This window comes from Carassius auratus, chromosome 34 (genome assembly GCF_003368295.1).
Source record: "Carassius auratus strain Wakin chromosome 34, ASM336829v1, whole genome shotgun sequence".
NCBI lineage: Eukaryota > Metazoa > Chordata > Actinopteri > Cypriniformes > Cyprinidae > Carassius > Carassius auratus.
In genome coordinates this window covers 24151124-24171802 of record NC_039276.1, presented here as the reverse complement: position 1 = coordinate 24171802, position 20679 = coordinate 24151124, and the positions used below count along the sequence as shown (strand labels likewise).

The 20679-nt window shown below is 37.9% G+C and overlaps 1 protein-coding gene across 2 annotated transcripts; it reads left to right on the top strand.

Annotated features, from left to right (window-relative positions):
- The first annotated feature begins 5482 nt into the window (after nt 1-5482).
- Nucleotides 5483-14049, top strand: LOC113053593 (zinc finger CCCH domain-containing protein 15-like). 2 transcript variants are annotated; one of them, XM_026218727.1, is made up of 5 exons: nt 5483-5589; nt 6104-6272; nt 6484-6594; nt 6735-6861; nt 13446-14049. In XM_026218727.1, exons 2-5 carry the CDS (start codon nt 6228-6230, stop codon nt 13631-13633), a joined length of 471 nt encoding a protein of 156 aa, XP_026074512.1. In that variant the 5' UTR covers nt 5483-5589; nt 6104-6227; the 3' UTR covers nt 13634-14049. The 2 variants fall into 2 exon arrangements, with proteins under 2 accessions (XP_026074512.1, XP_026074511.1); XM_026218726.1 differs by lacking the exon at nt 5483-5589 and adding an exon at nt 5707-5848.
- The last annotated feature ends 6630 nt before the right edge of the window (nt 14050-20679 follow it).

Here is a 20679-nt window from a genome sequence, read left to right as displayed (position 1 = left end):
TGTTCTGACACAGTTTAACCCTGAGTTATTGTCATATTTTATTACCAATTTCTAAACTACAGCAAATAAACTGTGATATTGTAAGAAACGTTGAAGGTGTCTGAATACATTTTGGTTTGATTGTGTATTTTATTTTACAGTGAAGACTATGCAGTGCTATTTTAAATGAACAAAAACAAACTTAAAAAATGTAAACTTTGTGTAAATAGCACAAATAAAGAAATAGAATGAACATACAATACAAATTAAACCCTTTTAAACAGGGCCCACTGTACAACCTGCACCGGGGTCCCTCTAACCCCAGCTACAAGACGGAGCAATGCACTGTGTGTACTTTAAGAAATAGAACAAGGCATGTGGTTTAAAAGATGGCAAGTAAAATAAAAAGCACATTTGTATGCAATACAGTTTCATTATTGTTGATTGTAATCCAGTAATTACTATACTATTAATAATTTGTGTGACCAAATCATGTTTTGCGCCATTAACTGAAAAAGTTAGTAGCGCAAGTGCCACCAATGGAAAAAGTTAGTGTAGTTCCCTGTTACATTATATTTAGTTGTGGTTGCACAGTCTTAGTTACACAGACTTGGTTGTTTTCAGCTGACTTTTTTCGTTAGCAACACGCTAACGTTTTGCCGTGCACCTGGTCCAAGGGCAATGACAGAACAGAAATGTCAGAGCTAACGTTAGGTCTAGGACGAAAACTTTTTATTGTTTTTGAGAATTGCACTTTATTTTTCTTAATGTTTTTGATTTTGCACAGACAGTAGAAGACAGTAAGTTTAGAGTTAGGTGGTTGTCTATTTCAATAATACTGTACTTCATCTTGAAATAATGTCATATGCATTGCATATCATTCAGGACGAATGCATATCTTTTTCAGAGAGCGTGTATATTTTTCATTGAGAGCAGGCCTTATGTTTATTTTATAAATACCATTCCATAACAGACTGATGGAAACATTTAGTCAAGTCAACTAAGTTGACTTTGTTCTACTAAAAAAAAACTAGACTAAGACTAAAACATTTCAGATGACTAAAATGTGACTAAAACTAAATGGTGTGTTATTCAAAAGACTAAGACTAAGACTAAATCCGAATTTGCAGTCAAAATTAACACTGGACTGAACAAATGTAAAATATATGTACACATTTAAATATTAATTATTGTTATAACTACAGAAGTTGTTCAGTCAAGAGCAGTGTGAATTTTCCTTTTTTGGTTTTTTTTTTTTTTTTTTTTTTTTTTTTTTTTTGTTGCTTGGATTAACAGCTAGGATACCGACAGCAGCTAGTAATTAGGCACGTTCACTTTAAGACAATGTGTGGATCCAATATAATTACACGCATTCAGGTTCAGGTAGTTTATGAAATAAAATTCATAAGTGTGTCTGTTGGTCTCTATGAGCTACTTTAAATTTGCCTATCCAGCAACTATGTAACCGATAATAACATCAACAATGAATAATGTTTCCAAAATATTTTATAAATTAAGCAAATGCAAGTATGAACAGAGTTACATGCTGGAACAAAGCCACTGGAAGGCAAGCCTGCAACCGGATTAAGATTTATCTCATGATGACCGGCCTACAGGCTGTTAGGGATGCACCGAAATGAAAATTCTTGGCCGAAACCGAAAACCGAAAAAGAGAAAACCAAGGCCGAAAACCGAAACCGAAACACCGAAATAAATTATGCCAATTATTAGTACCATTGCATTTATTGCTATGACCATGTACTAACTTTACTAAAATTAAGACATTGCAATTGCATAAATTAATATTAAAGTTTCAAAGATAATTACAATTACATAACTTATTTAAAAAAAAAAAACATAAAAATACATAATTACAAATGATGCAAATATTTATTAAGCACATTGCAACAATGCACAGTATAAAATAAAATTCAAACTAAAAATGTATCCCACTCATGTGTATATTTAATAATAATGTACAGGCCTACTGGCCTGCAGAAAGGTTGTAAAATGAACAGTTCTCTCATAAAAAACAAAGTGCATTTGAAATTTTTCTATGTAGGACTAGAAAGTGCATTACTTCTCCAGTTAGCAAGACTGTTATCACTTCTGGGGATGGGGACTTTAGACAGGTAACCATCTAGCTGTTGAGCAGTTGAGCTTGTCATCTGCTTGACGTTTGAGAAATATTTGAGAGAGTGTAATTAAATAGGGCCAGGGCATAAATAAACATTTTTATCAAATTAAAGCAGAAATCTAGCATAAATACGGCTACAATCTGATATTATGTATGTATGTTTGTGTGTGTGTGTTTGTGTGTATATATAGTAGCCTAAGAACAAAATAGCCAACGTATTATTATTATTTGAGGCACTTTCTTGCAGAATTCCACTGAACATATCAGACAGCGATGGTGCATGCCACTCATCTGGTGCAGAGACGAGTCTTTTTTTCTGCGCTCTGATCTGTCTCCTGCGCTTGGCGCTTCTCCGTCTCCACGCGGGTTCTCCGCATCCAGCGCGGCCTGGATCATTTCTCGTGCGCGCTGCTTTATTTCCGCATCCAAGTAATGGTCTTTATAACGCGGATCAAGCACATTCGCGATGAAGTGCAGAGGATCCGAAAAGATCTCAGTGAGACGTGTGCTAACAGACTCTATAAGACTGTACTTTTCTTTGTTTTCACTTCGTGGTCCGTCTTAATCTGTTTGTTAGGAGATGTTTTAGTGCTGCGAATAAAGGAATACGAAGAAAGGGAAAGTTCTCACTGGTGTTAAGTAAATTTCACGTGGAGCTCGTGGTCTAAGCTATGCAGGTGCACGTGCAGGTCGCGCTTTCTGTTTGCGTCATCACAACATTTCGGCCGTGTTGTTTCGGTGATAAAAGTCTATCGGCCGAAAACCGAAAAGGCCATTTTCGGCCGAAAATTTTCGGTGGCCGAAATTTCGGTGCATCCCTAGGCTGTATAGTAAATTTCATTTTTTGTAAACGTGTGTGTGTGTGTACACTGGTATTCAAACGTTATGGGGACCAAATATCCCTACCAGCATAGTAATACTAGTAAATTAAGTGTTTTGAAAATCTAAAAATGCATGGGCAAGGGGACAGTTTGTACAGTAAAAAAATAAATAAATAAATAAATAAACCTATGGAATGTTCCCATAATGATTGGAATATCAGCATGTGTGTTCATTAATTCAATCAATTAATGGTCAATTTTAATCTAAGTCCATAAATAGTACTATTTAAAAGTTTGAGGTCAGTAATAGATAGCAGCACAACAGTACTGGAGCAATGGCTGCTGAAAATTTTATTTTTGATCAAATAAATCTCTTAGTAAGCATAAGAGACCTCGGTCAGAAACATAAAAAAAATCCTTTTGACCTCAAACCTTTAAACGCTATATAAAGAGTCTAGTCATGTCTAAAAGTGTCTTTCTCTGTCTCTCATAGATGGCTGCTCACGGGTGTTAGTCCGTAACATCAGTAAGGTTACATTAGGTGAGTTGACAACAGGTATGTAATTCTCTAAATTCTGATGATAAATATTTAATTTCAAGGTTTCATTCAAGAGCTGTATAAGTGAATATATTTTAATGGATCTGAGCTATCATAAACTTTAATTATTAACTTACATCAACATATATAATACATACTGCAACAAATGTGTTGCTTATGGTTAGTCAATGCATTCACCAATGTTAACTAATAGGACCTTATTGTAAAATGTTTCATTTGACAGTGTATTCATAACTGGTAGGTCTTTACCCTGAAAAGGGTGCAGGTTGATATTGTGTTTAAAACTGAGTGTGCCAGTTTTTGAGTTGAAAGCAGATCGCTTGTAAAACTGGCCTTCAGGAAATCAAGCTCACAGAAGGGGATACTTCAAAATTACAACTCTAGCATCATTTACGCACCGCCATGTCATTCCAAACCTGTATGACACACTTTCTTCTGCACAACACAAAGAAGATATTTAAGTTATTTTTTCGTTACAGTGACAGTCAGTGGTCAAAAACAAATTAAACCACAAATTAGTCCACTATGGAGGGAACACGCACCCTCCCAACACACACATTTTTAAAGACATCTCCTTTTGTGTTGGGTGAACAATCCCTTTAAGGGCAAACACAATAATATCTTGCCTTTGGTCTTGATGCATACAAATTATTAATCAAAGATAAAAAATAATCAGACTTTAGAAATGAAACTCAGGAAAAAAGACAACTTGAGTGAAATTTATATTTTGATTATTTTTTTCACTCCATGCTCTGGAAACCCACAACACAGGGTTAGTTTTGACCTTCTGATGTTGTTTAGATATTTTTCATGCTGTGATTTACATACATACATACATATATATATATATATATATATATATATATATATATATATATATATATAGATTTAATTCTATAACACATTTAGTTTAACTGCTCTAATCTATTATTTATGTTACCATGTGCCATGCACCAATTTTCTTTTGTGTTGCATGAAGATTCGTGCAGGTAATTCTGATGTTGTTCTGTGATCTTCTGCCAGGAACATCAGGTCAATCTGCTGCTGTCCAGAATCCGGTGGTTTGTCTTCGTCTGGCATCTCAGCTGAGACCTGTCCACTATGGGTGACCCTTCCAGTAGTTGTGAAGTACCAGTGGTGTAGCTCTCAGCATCACTGATGCACACAAGCCCTCACAGCACGTCAAGCTGCAAACCATGTGAGGGACCCTAACCTACCCTACTCAACCGTTTAAGACAACCGCATGTCAACCAGCAACTCAAAACATCCTAACAACCTCATTAGCGACGCATGAAAAACCAAACCGAGGAGTCCAGCAACAACAACGCAACACAAACAACCGTTCAGAAAACCTTGGGAAACACAAACACCTAAAACATCCCGACAACCACATAGCAAAGCACTAAAAGCCTATTAGAACAACAGAGGACCACAAATCAACTCAATGACAGTCACCAAAACATCTGAACAAACACGCAGAGATGTGTTTAAAACTTACTCTATGACTATGTACAGTATTTACATACGCCGGTCCGGCTGTGTGACGCTCCATGTGACGCTGTGATGACTCAGTGTCTGGGCTTCTTTCTTCGGGGTTCCTCGGGCAGAGGCTCTTCACTGATGTCCACGTGGATTCGTGGAGCGAAGCGTCTGCTGGGGGTGAAGCTCTCAGTGACGAGGACACGTCCATCTGGCTGCTCTGTCTCCAGCAGTGAAGGGCAGTTGAGTGTCTCCCACAGACGCTGCTTGATCTTCAGCCCCAGCTCAAGGCTGTAGCGGCGCCGTCGACCACAGCGTGTCTCCATCATGGGCTCCACAGAGCGGTAAATGTCCTGGTAGCTCTGTACGCTGCAGCCGTGGATGGAGATGGGCTCTTCCTGCTGACACACGTCCACTGAAGAGACTGAGACAGCTGGACGGATGTCAGGAAGGACAGCAGCGTTCTTCAGATAGCGCTCTTCTAACCTGTTGGGTCTGTGAGCTTTGGCAGAGATGCAGCTGTATGTGTGATCTAACCTGATAACAGCTGTCTGTTGTGAAAGCTCACAGGCCTCTTGAATGGAAGAGACGCCCTCCACCGAGAATCCCCTCAGGTGTGTGGGAAGAGCCCTGCTTCTTCTGGGGCGACGCTGCTCCATGAAGATGCCTAGAGAAACACTTTACAGACTTGAAGAATTGATGAAACTCACCAAACTGTAGAGTTGAAGGCTTGTAGCGTGTGATCAGGCTTCAAGGCTTCAGGGACAGTTGTGTTGATTTCAAAAATAAACTCAATTTTAAATATCAACTAAAGCTGCTGTGACTGACATAGAATGTTGAGGCTCATTTAAATGTAAACAACACTTACAAGCAGTAAGTCATTTAGAGCGGCTTGATGTCTGTTACACTTACTATATGCTGCTCTATTACCATTATCATATTCAATTACAGTTCATTTATAAACACACACACACACACACACACACACATATATATATAATTCATAATTCATGTAATTTGGCTATTTTTCATTCATCTTAAAATTAAATCAGCAAATAAGTATTTTCTTAATGCTACTGTAACCAGCAAATACTGACAGATTTTATTCCTGTGGGCTTTGTCCTAAAGAAGGAGGAGAAGAATTACAATATCTCACTGAAGGATTTGATAGAAAATTACTCCAAGTACTCTGGAAAAATTCTTGGCCTTGAAGAAAAGGAAAAAAGGTGAGAGAAATTGTCTAGAGCAGGACATGGACAGAAAGAAAGCTGTCTTCAAAGCTGACAGAGCAATTGGGGTGAGTGAAAACCATGACTCTGATATTCATCCAGTTTCACCTCTGTATTCACTTCTGATGGTGATGTTGTGGTTTGACCAGAGGGTGGCAGTAAAGCTTGTGCTCTTTTATCCTCTGGTTGCTGTTGTTTTACTGTGTCCTGGTCAAGACACTTTCATGCTGTCTTCTGTTGTGTTAAATGACACTTCTCTCATGCTTTCATGTCCTCCAGGTCAGTGGAAGGGAAGTGTTTGAGTTCAGACCTGAGCTTGTTGACGATGACGATGAGGAGGCTGATGATACTAAATATTCTGATGATGATGACACTGAGGTTTCTAACGAGGTGAGAGAATTATTATTTTTTTTAACAGAATGCAACACCACGCCATAAGTTATCTTGTGATGTTTAATATGGTTTAATATTTTTAGTATTGTGTTGCATTGCAAGTCGTTTAGCAATTGTTAACATGATTGTCTTTCCAGATGGAGAATGCAGAGGAGGTTCAGGACATTCCTAGATTTATCCCTAAAGAGGTGGATTATGCAGGTATAACGGTGGCAACGGGTGACAGGTTCACTGCCAAAGCTCCTACAACAAATGACACGGATGGTGAGATGCTTCTGAATATCTTCTCTTACATGTTTTATTTCCTATGCTGATTTGAGAGATTAGTGTTAGTGATGCACGGGTCGTCTCGTAACCGGCGGGTCAGGTTGGGGCAGGTAAAATTGTGAGAAGGGTATTCCTGCACAACCGGAGGCTGCAGTTTCAGGACCGCAGTTCTTGGACCGCAGCTTCAGGACCCTAGTTTTTTTTGTGACAGCGCCACCTACTGTACTGGATCAACACTAATTAAAGATGGACGACGTGGACAGCAATCAGACAGTGAGTACCGATATTTAAGTTTTATTTTATAACATTTAAACGGTGCAAAGTTTACATAGTGAGAATGTTACCTATGAATTAATAATTAATTCCCACCAAATTAAGAATTTGTGAGCTAGTTTTATTAATTACTACAACGTTAATTCGTGGCCATGATTTCATAAATCCTTGTTGAGCTTTAATTACGAAGTATTATAAGTGAATCTAGCCTGCACATTAATTAAACTTACCAGATGACAAGAGCATGGTTGATGTAAGGTTTGTAAAATTTACCTGCAGCTTAATGTGACATCATGACCCAAACGAGGGAAATGAGCAGGCAGAAGCCAGTAGTGAAGTTTCAATAAACAAACATTTTATTCAAAAGAAAATATAATTACAAAGAAAACAAACATTAACATGTTAAACAGATATAGCAGACCTTCAATGCAATTACCCACAAAGGAAAAATGTAAACAAAAACAATCAAAAATAAAGAAACAAGACCTACAGATGGCCACAGGTTGCCTAGATTGTGAAAAAAACAGAAATGGCAACCGTGCTCCCACTGCAATCAAGCTCACGGCAATCACACTGCAAGCCTAAACGGAAGAAAAAATTAAGTGACCAAACCACCACACCACTGCTATCCACCAGTGAAGACAACCCCGCAGCCACCGTCAGGTCAAAAGAAATCTACAACAAACAATAGTATTAACAGTGGGTAATGCAAATAGGACAAATAAGGCAACACTGTAAAATAACAATGTTCTACTTCATCCCTTTTTTGTCTTTAGTGTGACCTCAGTTCTCCCTTAGCCCACTCCGGTCCAACATCCAACCAAAAAAAGAACACAAACAATCTTAATAATTCACCCTAAAAATAAACGGTAATCGTGCATCCCTGTAAAGGAAAACAACCCATTACTAAAAATATATTTATATAATACAAAAGGAAATCACATACCCAAAACATTTTTAAAAGAAATAAAACATTCATTCAAGAAAAATATTAAAATCATTAAAACACATTTAAAACTCCCTTTAAAAAAATAAAAATAATACCTCTACCATCCGTTATTTTGGTTTATGACACTCGGGCAACCATCCAGCCAAAATACTAAAAAAACAAACAAAATAACATGATCAATAAACATGTGTTAAATACCCATGGCCACGCAATCATCGGGAAATAAAACTACTACCTCCTAAATGATGCATCATATGTTCAGCACTCAACAACGTTCCAATATTTGATGTATGACTGCACAAACGATCCTTACACATTTGGTCGATTGCCACCATGCAACACAGACAAGCTGCGACTTAGATCTGCCGCGACTTTCATTCATAATCTTCAACGGAAACACGGCGGAAGTGAACGAACAAATCTCCTTACTTCCTTTTATAGAACTGAGGCTAATGGGATTTGTAGTTCTAAAACACGCCCCGTTACATTAATGTATTAGTGTGAATACTGGCTTAATAGTCATCGTTTTGCCATATTTATGTATAAAATATCTTTCATGATTAAACTGCACTGACTGCCTAGTTGCAGTTTGTGTTAGCCTGTTGTTTTGCCATTGTTTTGTAATGATGAATGAGGCGTTTGGCAATTTTAATAGCTTGTTACAATTTGGCCTAATCTGCAGGTCTACTCCACATACAGTCCATTGATATCATGTGTTCCTGTCATGTTCTGCATGGCCAATAGGAAGTGATTTTATGGATTTGGTTAGGCTCATTGTAGGACAGATGATTAAAAAAGGCACTAGGGATATTTTCATGATTTCAAAATATTCTAACAAGTAGGCACTAGGCTCTCTTTTTCAAGATACATATACAGTAACAATCCAAAAAGGGAGATCCCTGCCAGAATTGAAGAGATGCACCACATGCTGCAAGGACTTTCATTTTTCATATAAATATATAGCACTATATATACTTAATATATAGTGCTTAGCACTTGTTGGCCCTTTTGCCTTCTGTCTGTGGTCCAGCTCACCCCTAAACCATCTCGATTGGATTCAGGTCCGGTGACTGTGGAGGCCAGGTCATCTGGCGCAGCACCGCATCACTCTCCTTCTTGGTCAAATAGCCCTTGATGCCTTCAGTGTGACTCTACAATTTTCATAGTCATGAAAATAAAGAAAACTCTTTGAATGAGAAAGTGTGTCCAAACTTTTGGTCTTCACTATATATATATGTACATATATGTATATAAATAAACATTCTTGAATCATTCTTGTGTCTGGTCTTGCCTCTGAACAACTTTTAAAATATTGGCAGTAATTTATTGACTCCATACGCTGATTCAAACTTTAACTTACCTGATAATGAGCTAATTCACCTTAAGGAGGTTAATCAATATACTGTATAATTCAAGAGACTAAGACTTTTAAGGTTCTTCATTTTTTACAATTGTTGTTTTAAAATTTTGTTCAAATTCATGTTTCAATTTAAAATTGTGACTCAAAGCACACTTAGTAATTAACCTCTGCTGCATTTTGAATCAAAAATCACTTTTAAAAACAAATACAACTGAGATTAATATATTGACGCTATATACAAAGTAACGTGACCGCAAACTAAACCAACAGGATACTAGAACTGCGGTCCTAAAACTGCAACCATCGCTATATCGTCCAGTACGGTAGGTGGCGCTGTCACGAAAAACTAGGGTCCTAGAACTGCGGCCCAGATCCGCGGTCCTGAATCTGTTGCCTCCGGTTGTGCAGGAACATACTATTGAAAATTGTCACTATATTTGCGGGGCGGGGCATTAAAAACAAAACAAAAAAACCATATGTTGTAATGTTGGGCGATATGATAATTTTTCAGATCAGATCGATGATACACGATATTATCGTGCATGGATGGAGCAAGAGAGAGGCTCTTTGTTCTTGTCATAGCATAACTATTTGATGTTTTAAATCACGTAGGTGCACGAGAGAGAGCCTATGGAATCACCAATAATCGAAAAAATATACTTACAAACTTAACATTAAATATAAAAATACTGTATTTAAAACCGCTAGTTCATATATAGTCGGGTGCAACTGTCATATCGTGCGTCCTGTGTAGGGCTGGGATAAACGATTCATCTAGCAATAATTTTTTCGATGCATCGATTAATCTAACGATTAATTTTTTCAGACCGATTCGATTTCGATTATCTCCCCATTAATTGACTACTAACAATTTATACATGTTGATTTACATATCTGAAAGAAAAAGACATGAATTCCTTAACATTGCAATATATGTTTATTGCTCTTAAAATTACAAAATAAAAGACTGACTAAGAATGCATTACTCTGCACTTGTATAGAGATAGCATTCAATAAAACCTTGAAGCCTTGAAAACACATAGCTTACTGAAACAAGCTTACTGAACACATAGGGCTTAGCTTACTGAAAAAAAAGTTCTTCTTTCAGATGAAAATAACAACAACTTGATGTCTAGGATTCAATAAAAAAGGTCACCCAAAATACTTGTTTAGAGCAATAGAAAGAATACGGTAACCAATGGTAACTTGAGGGCTTTAAGCTAATACAGAGAGTGCTTTTCCAAAAAAAATAAATAAATAAATTAACAGTGGGAGCCAGCAGCCTGTCATGGAGAAAAAAATCTCAGAATGCTCCATGTGAAAGCCGCCTTTTTTCCATCGTGTGTAATGATTTTGGTTAATATGCACGAGGGAGAGAGAGAGCGAGCAAGACAGCACTCGTGTAGTTTGAAGACTGTGAGTCGCCAGCGCGCGTGAAACTTTGGTGTTTCGCCCTTTTTCTATCGTCTTTAATGATTTAGGTTAATATGCACGAGGGAGAGAGAGAGCAAGATAGCGCTCGTGTAGTTTGAAGACTGTGAGTGTGCAAACGCGTGAAACTTTGGTGTTTCGCCCTTTTTCTATCGTGTTTAATGATTTTGGTAGTACTGTGTAGTAACAGCTACTCTATGTGAAATCACACACCTGATGGAATTAACCGCTGATTAGAAAACCGGCTTTACTGACGAGATGCACATAATGATCAGCCGATCGTGATCGGAGCACCCCTAATATCCTGTTAATCTTGAGTACCTATAGAGTAGTACTGCATCCTCCATAACTCAAAAAGTCTTTAGTTTTATTATATTCAGAAGGGAAAGATAGTCTGTATTGATTTTTCCAGGAAAAACACGACCGGCTGGAAGCGTGACCTGTGGGCGGAGCTAAAGAATCACGAGCGCGAGTAGGCTTTTGCGTTGAGAGCGTTTGGAAGCTGTGACTTTATGTGAGGAAAAAAAACAACCAAAACAAACCATGGCTAACAGTCAGATTCGGCGTATATTTATGATCCAGAATCAGATCCAGAGGCTGAAATTTAACAAGAGCAGCATCAGCAATGACATCTCTATATGGTATTTACTGAAACTGTATATATTTGCTTAGCGGTTTTGGAAAATGACTAAGTTCCACTTTGTCGTCTTTTTTTTTTTTTTTTTTTTTTTAAGCTGTACATGTGGAAAGTGCAGTTTGATGACAACATCGCATGGTGTTTACTTGATGTGCTTACGCGCCGATAACTAAGTTAACAACACAGATATTTGAAGCAGTTTTGCGGTTCCAACACACGATCGTGACCCTTTTTCGTTGGGACTGCATTATCCTTAAGAAATAAACGATGTGCAAATCCGGCGTCAAACTGGGCCTTGTTTGTAAAACAAGCATCTTCGAAATGCAGGGAACAAACACAAACACTTGCACAACTCCGTTGATGCTCTGTAAAAATAAACTCCATCCACTGGTTCCTTAATGCTGTTTCTCTTTTGGTAATCTGTGCAGGGTTGTCTTGCCCTGGCAACCAAAAACACACTCCTTTTGTGACATTTCGCGACGCTCTGATCAGTGAATGTCTGTTGTGCTCTCAGTGCTCTGCTATACGGGAGCGCGCGCTCTTCCGGCAGAAGTGCCCTTAGCAGCCATATAAGGAAATTCCACTCCATCTAAAGTCACACAGAGCCATACTCGAAAAAAACTTTCCGAAACTTGTGACAAACTGGAAGGAGTATTTTTGGAACAGAAATACTCCTTCAAACGTACAACTTAATTTTTGAAACTTTGTCCATGTTTAGCATGGGAATCCAACTCTTTAACAGTGTAAAAAACTCAGTATGCATGAAATAGCATTTCACCACCCCCCCCCCCCCCTTTAATTTAACTATTAAAAAGGAATGGAGTAAAATTTTTATGGAAAAAAATGAATCCAGTAAATTTAAATAATAGAATTTGGCAATAAGTAAAATGGAATATTATTATATTCCATAATAAACCGATTTCATAGGGCCCTAATATAGTGTGGTAATTTCAACATTTACTATTATTATTACTATTACTACTACTAATAGTATGGTTCAGTACTGGTTGTTTTTTTTGTTTTTTTTTGTAAATAAAGCACTTTTAGTTATTAGTCAGCTTTTTTGTAAATAAAGCACTTTTTTTTTAATCCATTTTAAAAACTATCGGTTAATTAATCGTTATCGGCCAGTGTGGTCTAACCTTGCTATCGGTATCGCAAAATCCAATATTGGTTGACCTCTAGTTGAAAACAGGTAAGTTCATATATTTTGAGTAAAGTTGAATTGGACTTATACATCAGTCATGCAGCGATCCGGACCGTGCGTCCCATGACGAGACAGACGCATCGACAAAGAAACAAGAATGAAATTAATTCTAACATAACTGTGGCATTAAACTCAGTGAGGGCTCTTTAAAATAGTGCACATATATAGGCTGTTCAGATTACTTGTTAAAGTGCAATGAAATACCTTATATTTGCAGACAATGTACGTCTGTTGGTGGATGGAGACCGGCCTTCACCGGCTACAGGCTCTAATCCTGCTGATCTGAAGTGAAATAGTTGGGCAGTCAGCGTAATTATAATAGGCCGCCTCATAACCTGCAGGGCAGGTAAAAAAAAAATGTTACTTTATTTGCGGGGCGGGCTGGGGCTGGCCAAATTTAAAAAAAAGTGTGACTCGGGACTCGCATCGCTAATCAGTGTCGATATAGTTTTGCATTTGAATAGGCAAGCAGTGAGGTATAGAATGACAAAACATGACATATCGTCTAACTAGTTGTATTTAGGTTCAAAAGTTAAACATCTTTTTGTTGTTAATTCAATATTAGCATTTACCATTCAACTGTTACTATTTATTTACTTATAAATAAATTCATTTGCCTTAAATGAGTGTGATAACTCTCAATCAGGCAACAGTCATCCATAAATCTCGTTCTGATACTTCCTGGTTTCTTCTGACATCACTGACCTCGGTTTTGTCTCTGCAGACAATAAATTGAGCGAGGCGTCAGGCGGAGCTGTAGAGAATGGAGAGCTTGGGCAGGACCAGACGCTGGAGGATGGAGAAACTAATGAGGAGGAGTCAGAGGCGGTGCCAGTAGATGAGAACCTCTTCACCGGGGAGGATCTAGACGAACTTGAGGAGGAGCTCAACACACTGGACCTGGACGAGTGAAGACTGGGACTGTGCATTATTCATGAACTACACATGGCTTGATGTGAAAGACAATATTTTCACAAATAAATACCACCAGAATTGCCATGTCAGAAACCGCTCTGCCTGCAACATGCACCCTCATCACTTGATGTCCTGGGATGCTACAGGAGAGAGTGGATGTGGCTCTTGATCTCTCTCTGATGTATTTTTTTTTTTTTTTTGCCCTTTTTCCATTTTTTTTTTTTATTGCAGTCTACCCCAAAAGCACAGTCAGGTGAGGGTTTGGTTCTTCAGCAGGAACATACTCCAAAATTTATGAGGTTGTTGATGATTTGATATTTCTGCATTCTCATTTGAAATATTTGATTAAATAATTTTTGTAAGGACGTGCGTATGAATTAATCCAACATAAATCCTCTTAAGACGTTCAAGCACTATTGGAATCTGGTTTCCTCTTCTCTGCTGTTGAAATGTTACTTTAATGTAACCACCTGCATGCCTGGTTCAGGATCAGAATGTAAAGGTGAATAAGTGTGATGCTGACATTCAAGTGTTCAATAATCAGTTGATCAGATTGAGGTGTTGAATGTGAAGTCTCTCTGATGCAGATGTGGCATCTAACCCTTACAGAAAGAGATTTGGATGACATCATTACTATTCAGATTTGGTTTTTGAGGTGGTTTCAGGAAGTGTAAGACTGAAAGATGAGCTTGTGAGATGAACTAGTAATGTGTCTGTGCTTTTGTATTCAATTGTTTTAAACTGCCCTCCTACCAACACACACACACACACACACACACACACACAAACACACAAGTAATTGTAAATAAAAGCATATCAGATAATGGCTTTGAAGTTTGAATGCTTAATTGTAACTCTAAATTGAGTGTAGGTTTATTTATAGGGGTCATATGCTTTTTTGATTAAAAAAAAAAGATTATTTTGTGGATTTGGTGTAACAATATTCATATGCTTTAATGTTCAAAAAACACTATTTTTCAAATACTGTACATTATTGTAGGTCCTCTATGCCCCGCCTCTCTCAAACAATCTTTTCTACAAAGTCCCTCCCTTCGACAAGCTCAGTATGCTCTGATTGGCCAACTGACCCAGTGCATTGTGATTGGCTGAACACCGCAAGCACTCATCAGAAATGTAACGCTCCTTTCCATAAACACAGCTTCTTCTTTCAAAATAATGTAAAGACAGTTATTAATTTCCTTAATTTTACCATCAGTTCAAGCCCGAAAGAACAGAGTGGTGTGACCGACACTGATGAAGCTCGTATGTGTTTGCAGTACACAAAGTTAGTAATCTTAAAGATTCCTAAATGCATCTACATTCGGAAAGGCCAAATAAAGTGCTTTCACCTAGATGCACACAGCATCTCCCAGACACAGCTGCTTCAACACTAATTGCGGTTACTGAAACCATGCCTTCCTTCTTTGTGTGAACATTTGGGCAGCATTACACAAATATTTTCACGTAGTGACGTAGACATGTGGGGGCGTGTTTGAACGAAACGTTTTAGAAGGGTTTGGCAGAGTCTTAACTTTTATAAAGAATATCTCTTTGGATTTGAGACTTAAGTTTTTGCAACTTTACAGATCTTCTTCATGCACCAAAGAGCTTGTAACACTCCAAAGAGAAAGGAAAAAATGAAATCGCATATGACCCCTTTAAGCTTGAGTAGAAATCTGCCATCTGAAGAATGTTCAGATGAAAGTGCACACGCTTAGTCTGGTCTAGATGTGGACTTCAGTGTCCTATATCAGATAATGATTTCAGGGCTATAGCTGGGGTTTGCAGGGTGTAATCTGTGGGCCCTGTTTGAAATGGTGTTAATTGTACAAGTAAATAGAGCAAAGATAAAAATTAAATGATGATTTAGGTGTTGATGATTAAATGATAAGTTTGTAGGTGTTCATGTACAGAGACTGAACAAATGTAAAATATATGTATACATTTAAATATTAATTATTGTTATAACTACAGAAGTTGTTCAGTCAAGAGCAGTGTGAATTTTCCTTTTTTTTTTTTTTTTTTTTGCTTGGATTAACAGCTAAGATACCGACAGCAGCTAGTAAATTAGGCACGTTCACTTTAAGACAATGTGTGGATCCAATATAATTACACACATTCAGGTTCAGGTAGTTTATGAAATACAATTCATAAGAGTGTCTGTTGGTTTCTATGAGCTACTTTAAATTTGCCTATCTAGCAACTATGTAACTAATAATAACATCAACAATGAATAATGTTTCCAAAATCTTTTATAAATTAAGCAAATGCAAGTATGAACAGAGTTACATGCTGGAACAAAGCCACTGGAAGGCAAGCCTGCAACCGGATTAAGATTTATCTCATGATGTCCGGCCTACAGGCTGTATAGTATATTTTCATTTTTTGTAAACGTGTGTGTGTGTGTACACTGGTATTCAAACGTTATGGGGACCAAATATCCCTACCAGCATAGTAATACTAGTAAATTAAGTGTTTTGAAAATCTAAAAATGCATGGGCAAGGGGACAGTTTGTACAGTAAAAAAATAAATAAATAAATAAATAAACCTATGGAATGTTCCCATAATGATAGGAATATCAGCATGTGTGTTCATTAATTCAATCAATTAATGGTCAATTTTAATCTAAGTCCATAAATAGTACTATTTAAAAGTTTGAGGTCAGTAATAGATAGCAGCACAACAGTACTGGAGCAATGGCTGCTGAAAATTTTATTTTTGATCAAATAAATCTCTTCGTAAGCATAAGAGACCTCGGTCAGAAACATAAAAGAATCCTATTGACCTCAAACCTTTAAAGGCTATATAAACAGTCTAGTCATGTCTAAAAGTGTCTTTCTCTGTCTCTCATAGATGGCTGCTCACGGGTGTTAGTCCGTAACATCAGTAAGGTTACATTAGGTAAGTTGACAACAGGTATGTAATTCTCTAAATTCTGATGATAAATATTTAATTTCAAGGTTTCATTCAAGAGCTGTATAAGTGAATATATTTTAATGGATCTGAGCTATCATAAACTTTAATTATTAACTTACATCAACATATATAATACATACTGCAACAAATGTGTTGCTTATTAGTCAATGCATTCACCAATGTTAACTAATAGGACCTTATTGTAAAATGTTTCATTTGACAGTGTATTCATAACTGGTAGGTCTTTACCCTGAAAAGGGTGCAGGTTGATATTGTGTTTAAAACTGAGTGTGCCAGTTTGTGAGTTGAAAGCAGATCACTTGTAAAACTGGCCTTCAGGAAATCAAGCTCACAGACATGAAGTGATACTTCAAAATTACAACTCTAGCATCATTTACGCACCGCCATGTCATTCCAAACCTGTATGACACACTTTCTTCTGCACAACACAAAGAAGATATTTGAGTTATTTTTTCATTACAGTGACAGTCAGTGGTCAAAAACAAATTAAACCACAAATTAGTCCACTATGGAGGGAACACCCACCCTCCCAACACACACATTTTTAAAGACATCTCCTTTTGTGTTGGGTGAACGATCCCTTTAAGGGCAAACACAATAATATCTTGCCTTTGGTCTTGATGCATACAAATTATTAATCAAAGATAAAAAATATTCAGACTTTAGAAATGAAACTCAGGAAAAAAGACAACTTGAGTGAAATTTATATTTTGATTATTTTTTCACTCCATGCTCTGGAAACCCACAACACAGGGTTAGTTTTGACCTTCTGATGTTGTTTAGATATTTTTCATGCTGTGATTTACATATATATATATATATATATATATATATATATACATATATACATATACATATATATTTAATTCTATAACACATTTAGTTTAACTGCTCTAATCTATTATTTATGTTACCATGTGCCATGTAACAATTTTCTTTTGTGTTGCATGAAGATTCGTGCAGGTAATTCTGATGTTGTTCTGTGATCTTCTGCCAGGAACATCAGGTCAATCTGCTGCTGTCCAGAATCCAGTGGTTTGTCTTCGTCTGGCATCTCAGCTGAGACCTGTCCACTATGGGTGATCCTTCCAGTAGTTGTGAAGTACCAGTGGTGTAGCTCTCAGCATCACTGATGCACACAAGCCCTCACAGCACGTCAAGCTGCAAACCATGTGAGGGACCCTAACCTACCCTACTCAACCGTTTAAGACAACCGCATGTCAACCAGCAACTCAAAACATCCTAACAACCACATTAGCGACGCATGAAAAACCAAACCGAGGAGTCCAGCAACAACAACGAAACACAAACAACCGTTCAGAAAACCTTGGGAAACACAAATCACCTAAAACATCCCGACAACCACATAGCAAAGCACTAAAAGCCTATTAGAACAACAGAGGACCACAAATCAACTCAATGACTGTCACCAAAACATCTGAACAAACACGCAGAGATGTGTTTAAAACTTACTCTATGACTATGTACAGTATTTACATACGCCGGTCCGGCTGTGTGACGCTCCATGTGACGCTGTGATGACTCAGTGTCTGGGCTTCTTTCTTCGGGGTTCCTCGGGCAGAGGCTCTTCACTGATGTCCACGTGGATTCGTGGAGCGAAGCGTCTGCTGGGGGTGAAGCTCTCAGTGACGAGGACACGTCCATCTGGCTGCTCTGTCTCCAGCAGTGAAGGGCGGTTGAGTGTCTCCCACAGACGCTGCTTGATCTTCAGCCCCAGCTCAAGGCTGTAGCGGCGCCGTCGACCACAGCGTGTCTCCATCATGGGCTCCACAGAGCGGTAAATGTCCTGGTAGCTCTGTACGCTGCAGCCGTGGATGGAGATGGGCTCTTCCTGCTGACACACGTCCACTGAAGAGACTGAGGCTGCTGGACGGATGTCAGGAAGGACAGCAGCGTTCTTCAGATAGCGCTCTTCTAACCTGTTGGGTCTGTGAGCTTTGGCAGAGATGCAGCTGTATGTGTGATCTAACCTGATAACAGCTGTCTGTTGTGAAAGCTCACAGGCCTCTTGAATGGAAGAGACGCCCTCCACCGAGAATCCCCTCAGGTGTGTGGGAAGAGCCCTGCTTCTTCTGGGGCGACGCTGCTCCATGAAGATGCCTAGAGAAACACTTTACAGACTTGAAGAATTGATGAAACTCACCAAACTGTAGAGTTGAAGGCTTGTAGCGTGTGATCAGGCTTCAAGGCTTCAGGGACAGTTGTGTTGATTTCAAAAATAAACTCAATTTTAAATATCAACTAAAGCTGCTGTGACTGACATAGAATGTTGAGGCTCATTTAAATGTAAACAACACTTACAAGCAGTAAGTCAATTAGAGCGGCTTGATGTCTGTTACACTTACTATATGCTGCTCTATTACCATTATCATATTCAATTACAGTTCATTTATAAACACACACACACACACACACACAAACATATATATACAGTGGGGCTCGAAAGTTTGGGCACCCCTTGCAGAATCTGTGAAAATATGAGTGATTTTCAAAAAATAAGAGAGATCATACTAAATGCATGTTATATTTTATTTAGTACTGTCCTGAGTAAGATATTGTACATAAAAGATATTAACATTTAGTCCACAAGACAAACAAATTGCTGAAATTATTAAAATAACCCTATTCAAAAGTTTGGGAACCCTTGGTTCTTAGTACTGTGTTCTGTTACCTGATGATCCTCGACTGTCTTTCTGTTTTGTGATGGTTGTGCATGAGTCCCTTGTTTGTTCTGAACAGTTAAACTGAGCAGCGTTCTTCAGAAAAATCTTTAAGGTCCTGCAGATTCTTCAGTTTTCCAGCATCTTTGCATATTTGAACCCATTCCAGCAGTGACTGTATGATTCTGAGATACACCTTATCACACTGAGGACATTTGAGGGACTCAAACACAACTATTTAAAAAGATTCAAACATTCACTGATGCTCTAGAAGGAAACAAGCTGCATTAAGAGCTGGGGGGTGAAAACTTTTGTAATTTGAAGATCAAGGTAAATTGTACTTAATTTGTGTACCGGGAAACATACAAGTATCTTCTGTTGCTTACGAAGGGCAGAACTAAATGGAAAAAAATTATATTTCAACAAAATAAGACAAATTTGGCCATCTTCATCATGTTCAAAAGTTCTAGCTCTTAATGCATCTTGTTTCCTTCTGGAGCATCAGTGAATGTTTGAATGTTTGCTCAGTTTAACTGTTCAGAACAAACAAGGGACTCATGTACAACCATCACAAAACAGAAAGACAGTCGAGGATCATCAGGTAACAGAACACAGTACTAAGAACCAAGGGTTCCCAAACTTTTGAATGGGGTTATTTGAATAATTTCAGCAATTTTTTTTTGTCTTGTGGACTAAATGTTAATATCTTTTATGTACAATATCTTACTCAGGACAGTACTAAATAAAATATAACATGCATTTAGTATGATCTCTCTTATTTTTTGAAAATTACTCATATTTTCACAGATTCTGCAAGGGGTGCCCAAACTTTCGAGCCCCACTGTATAATTCATGTAATTTGGCTATTTTTCATTCATCTTAAAATTAAATCAGCAAATAAGTATTTTCTTAATGCTACTGTAACCAGCAAATACTGACATATTTTATTCCTGTGGGCTTTGTCCTAAAGAAGGAGGAGAAGAATTACAATATCTCACTGAAGGATTTGATAGAAAATTACTCCAAGTACTCTGGAAAAATTCTTGGCCTTGAAGAAAAGGAAAAAAGGCGAGAGAAATTGTCTAGAGCAGGACATGGACAGAAAGAAAGCCGTCTTCAAAGCTGACAGAGCAATTGGGGTGAGTGAAAATCATGACACTGATATTCATCCAGTTTCACCTCTGTATTCACTTCTGACGGTGATGCTGTGCTTTGACCAGAGGGTGGAAGTAAAGCTTGTGCTCTTTTATCCTCTGGTTGCTGTTGTTTTACTGTGTCCTGGTCAAGACTCTTTCATGCTGTCTTCTGTTGTGTTAAATGACACTTCTCTCATGCTTTCATGTCCTCCAGGTCAGTGGAAGGGAAGTGTTTGAGTTCAGACCTGAGCTTGTTGGCGATGACGATGAGGAGGCTGATGATACTAA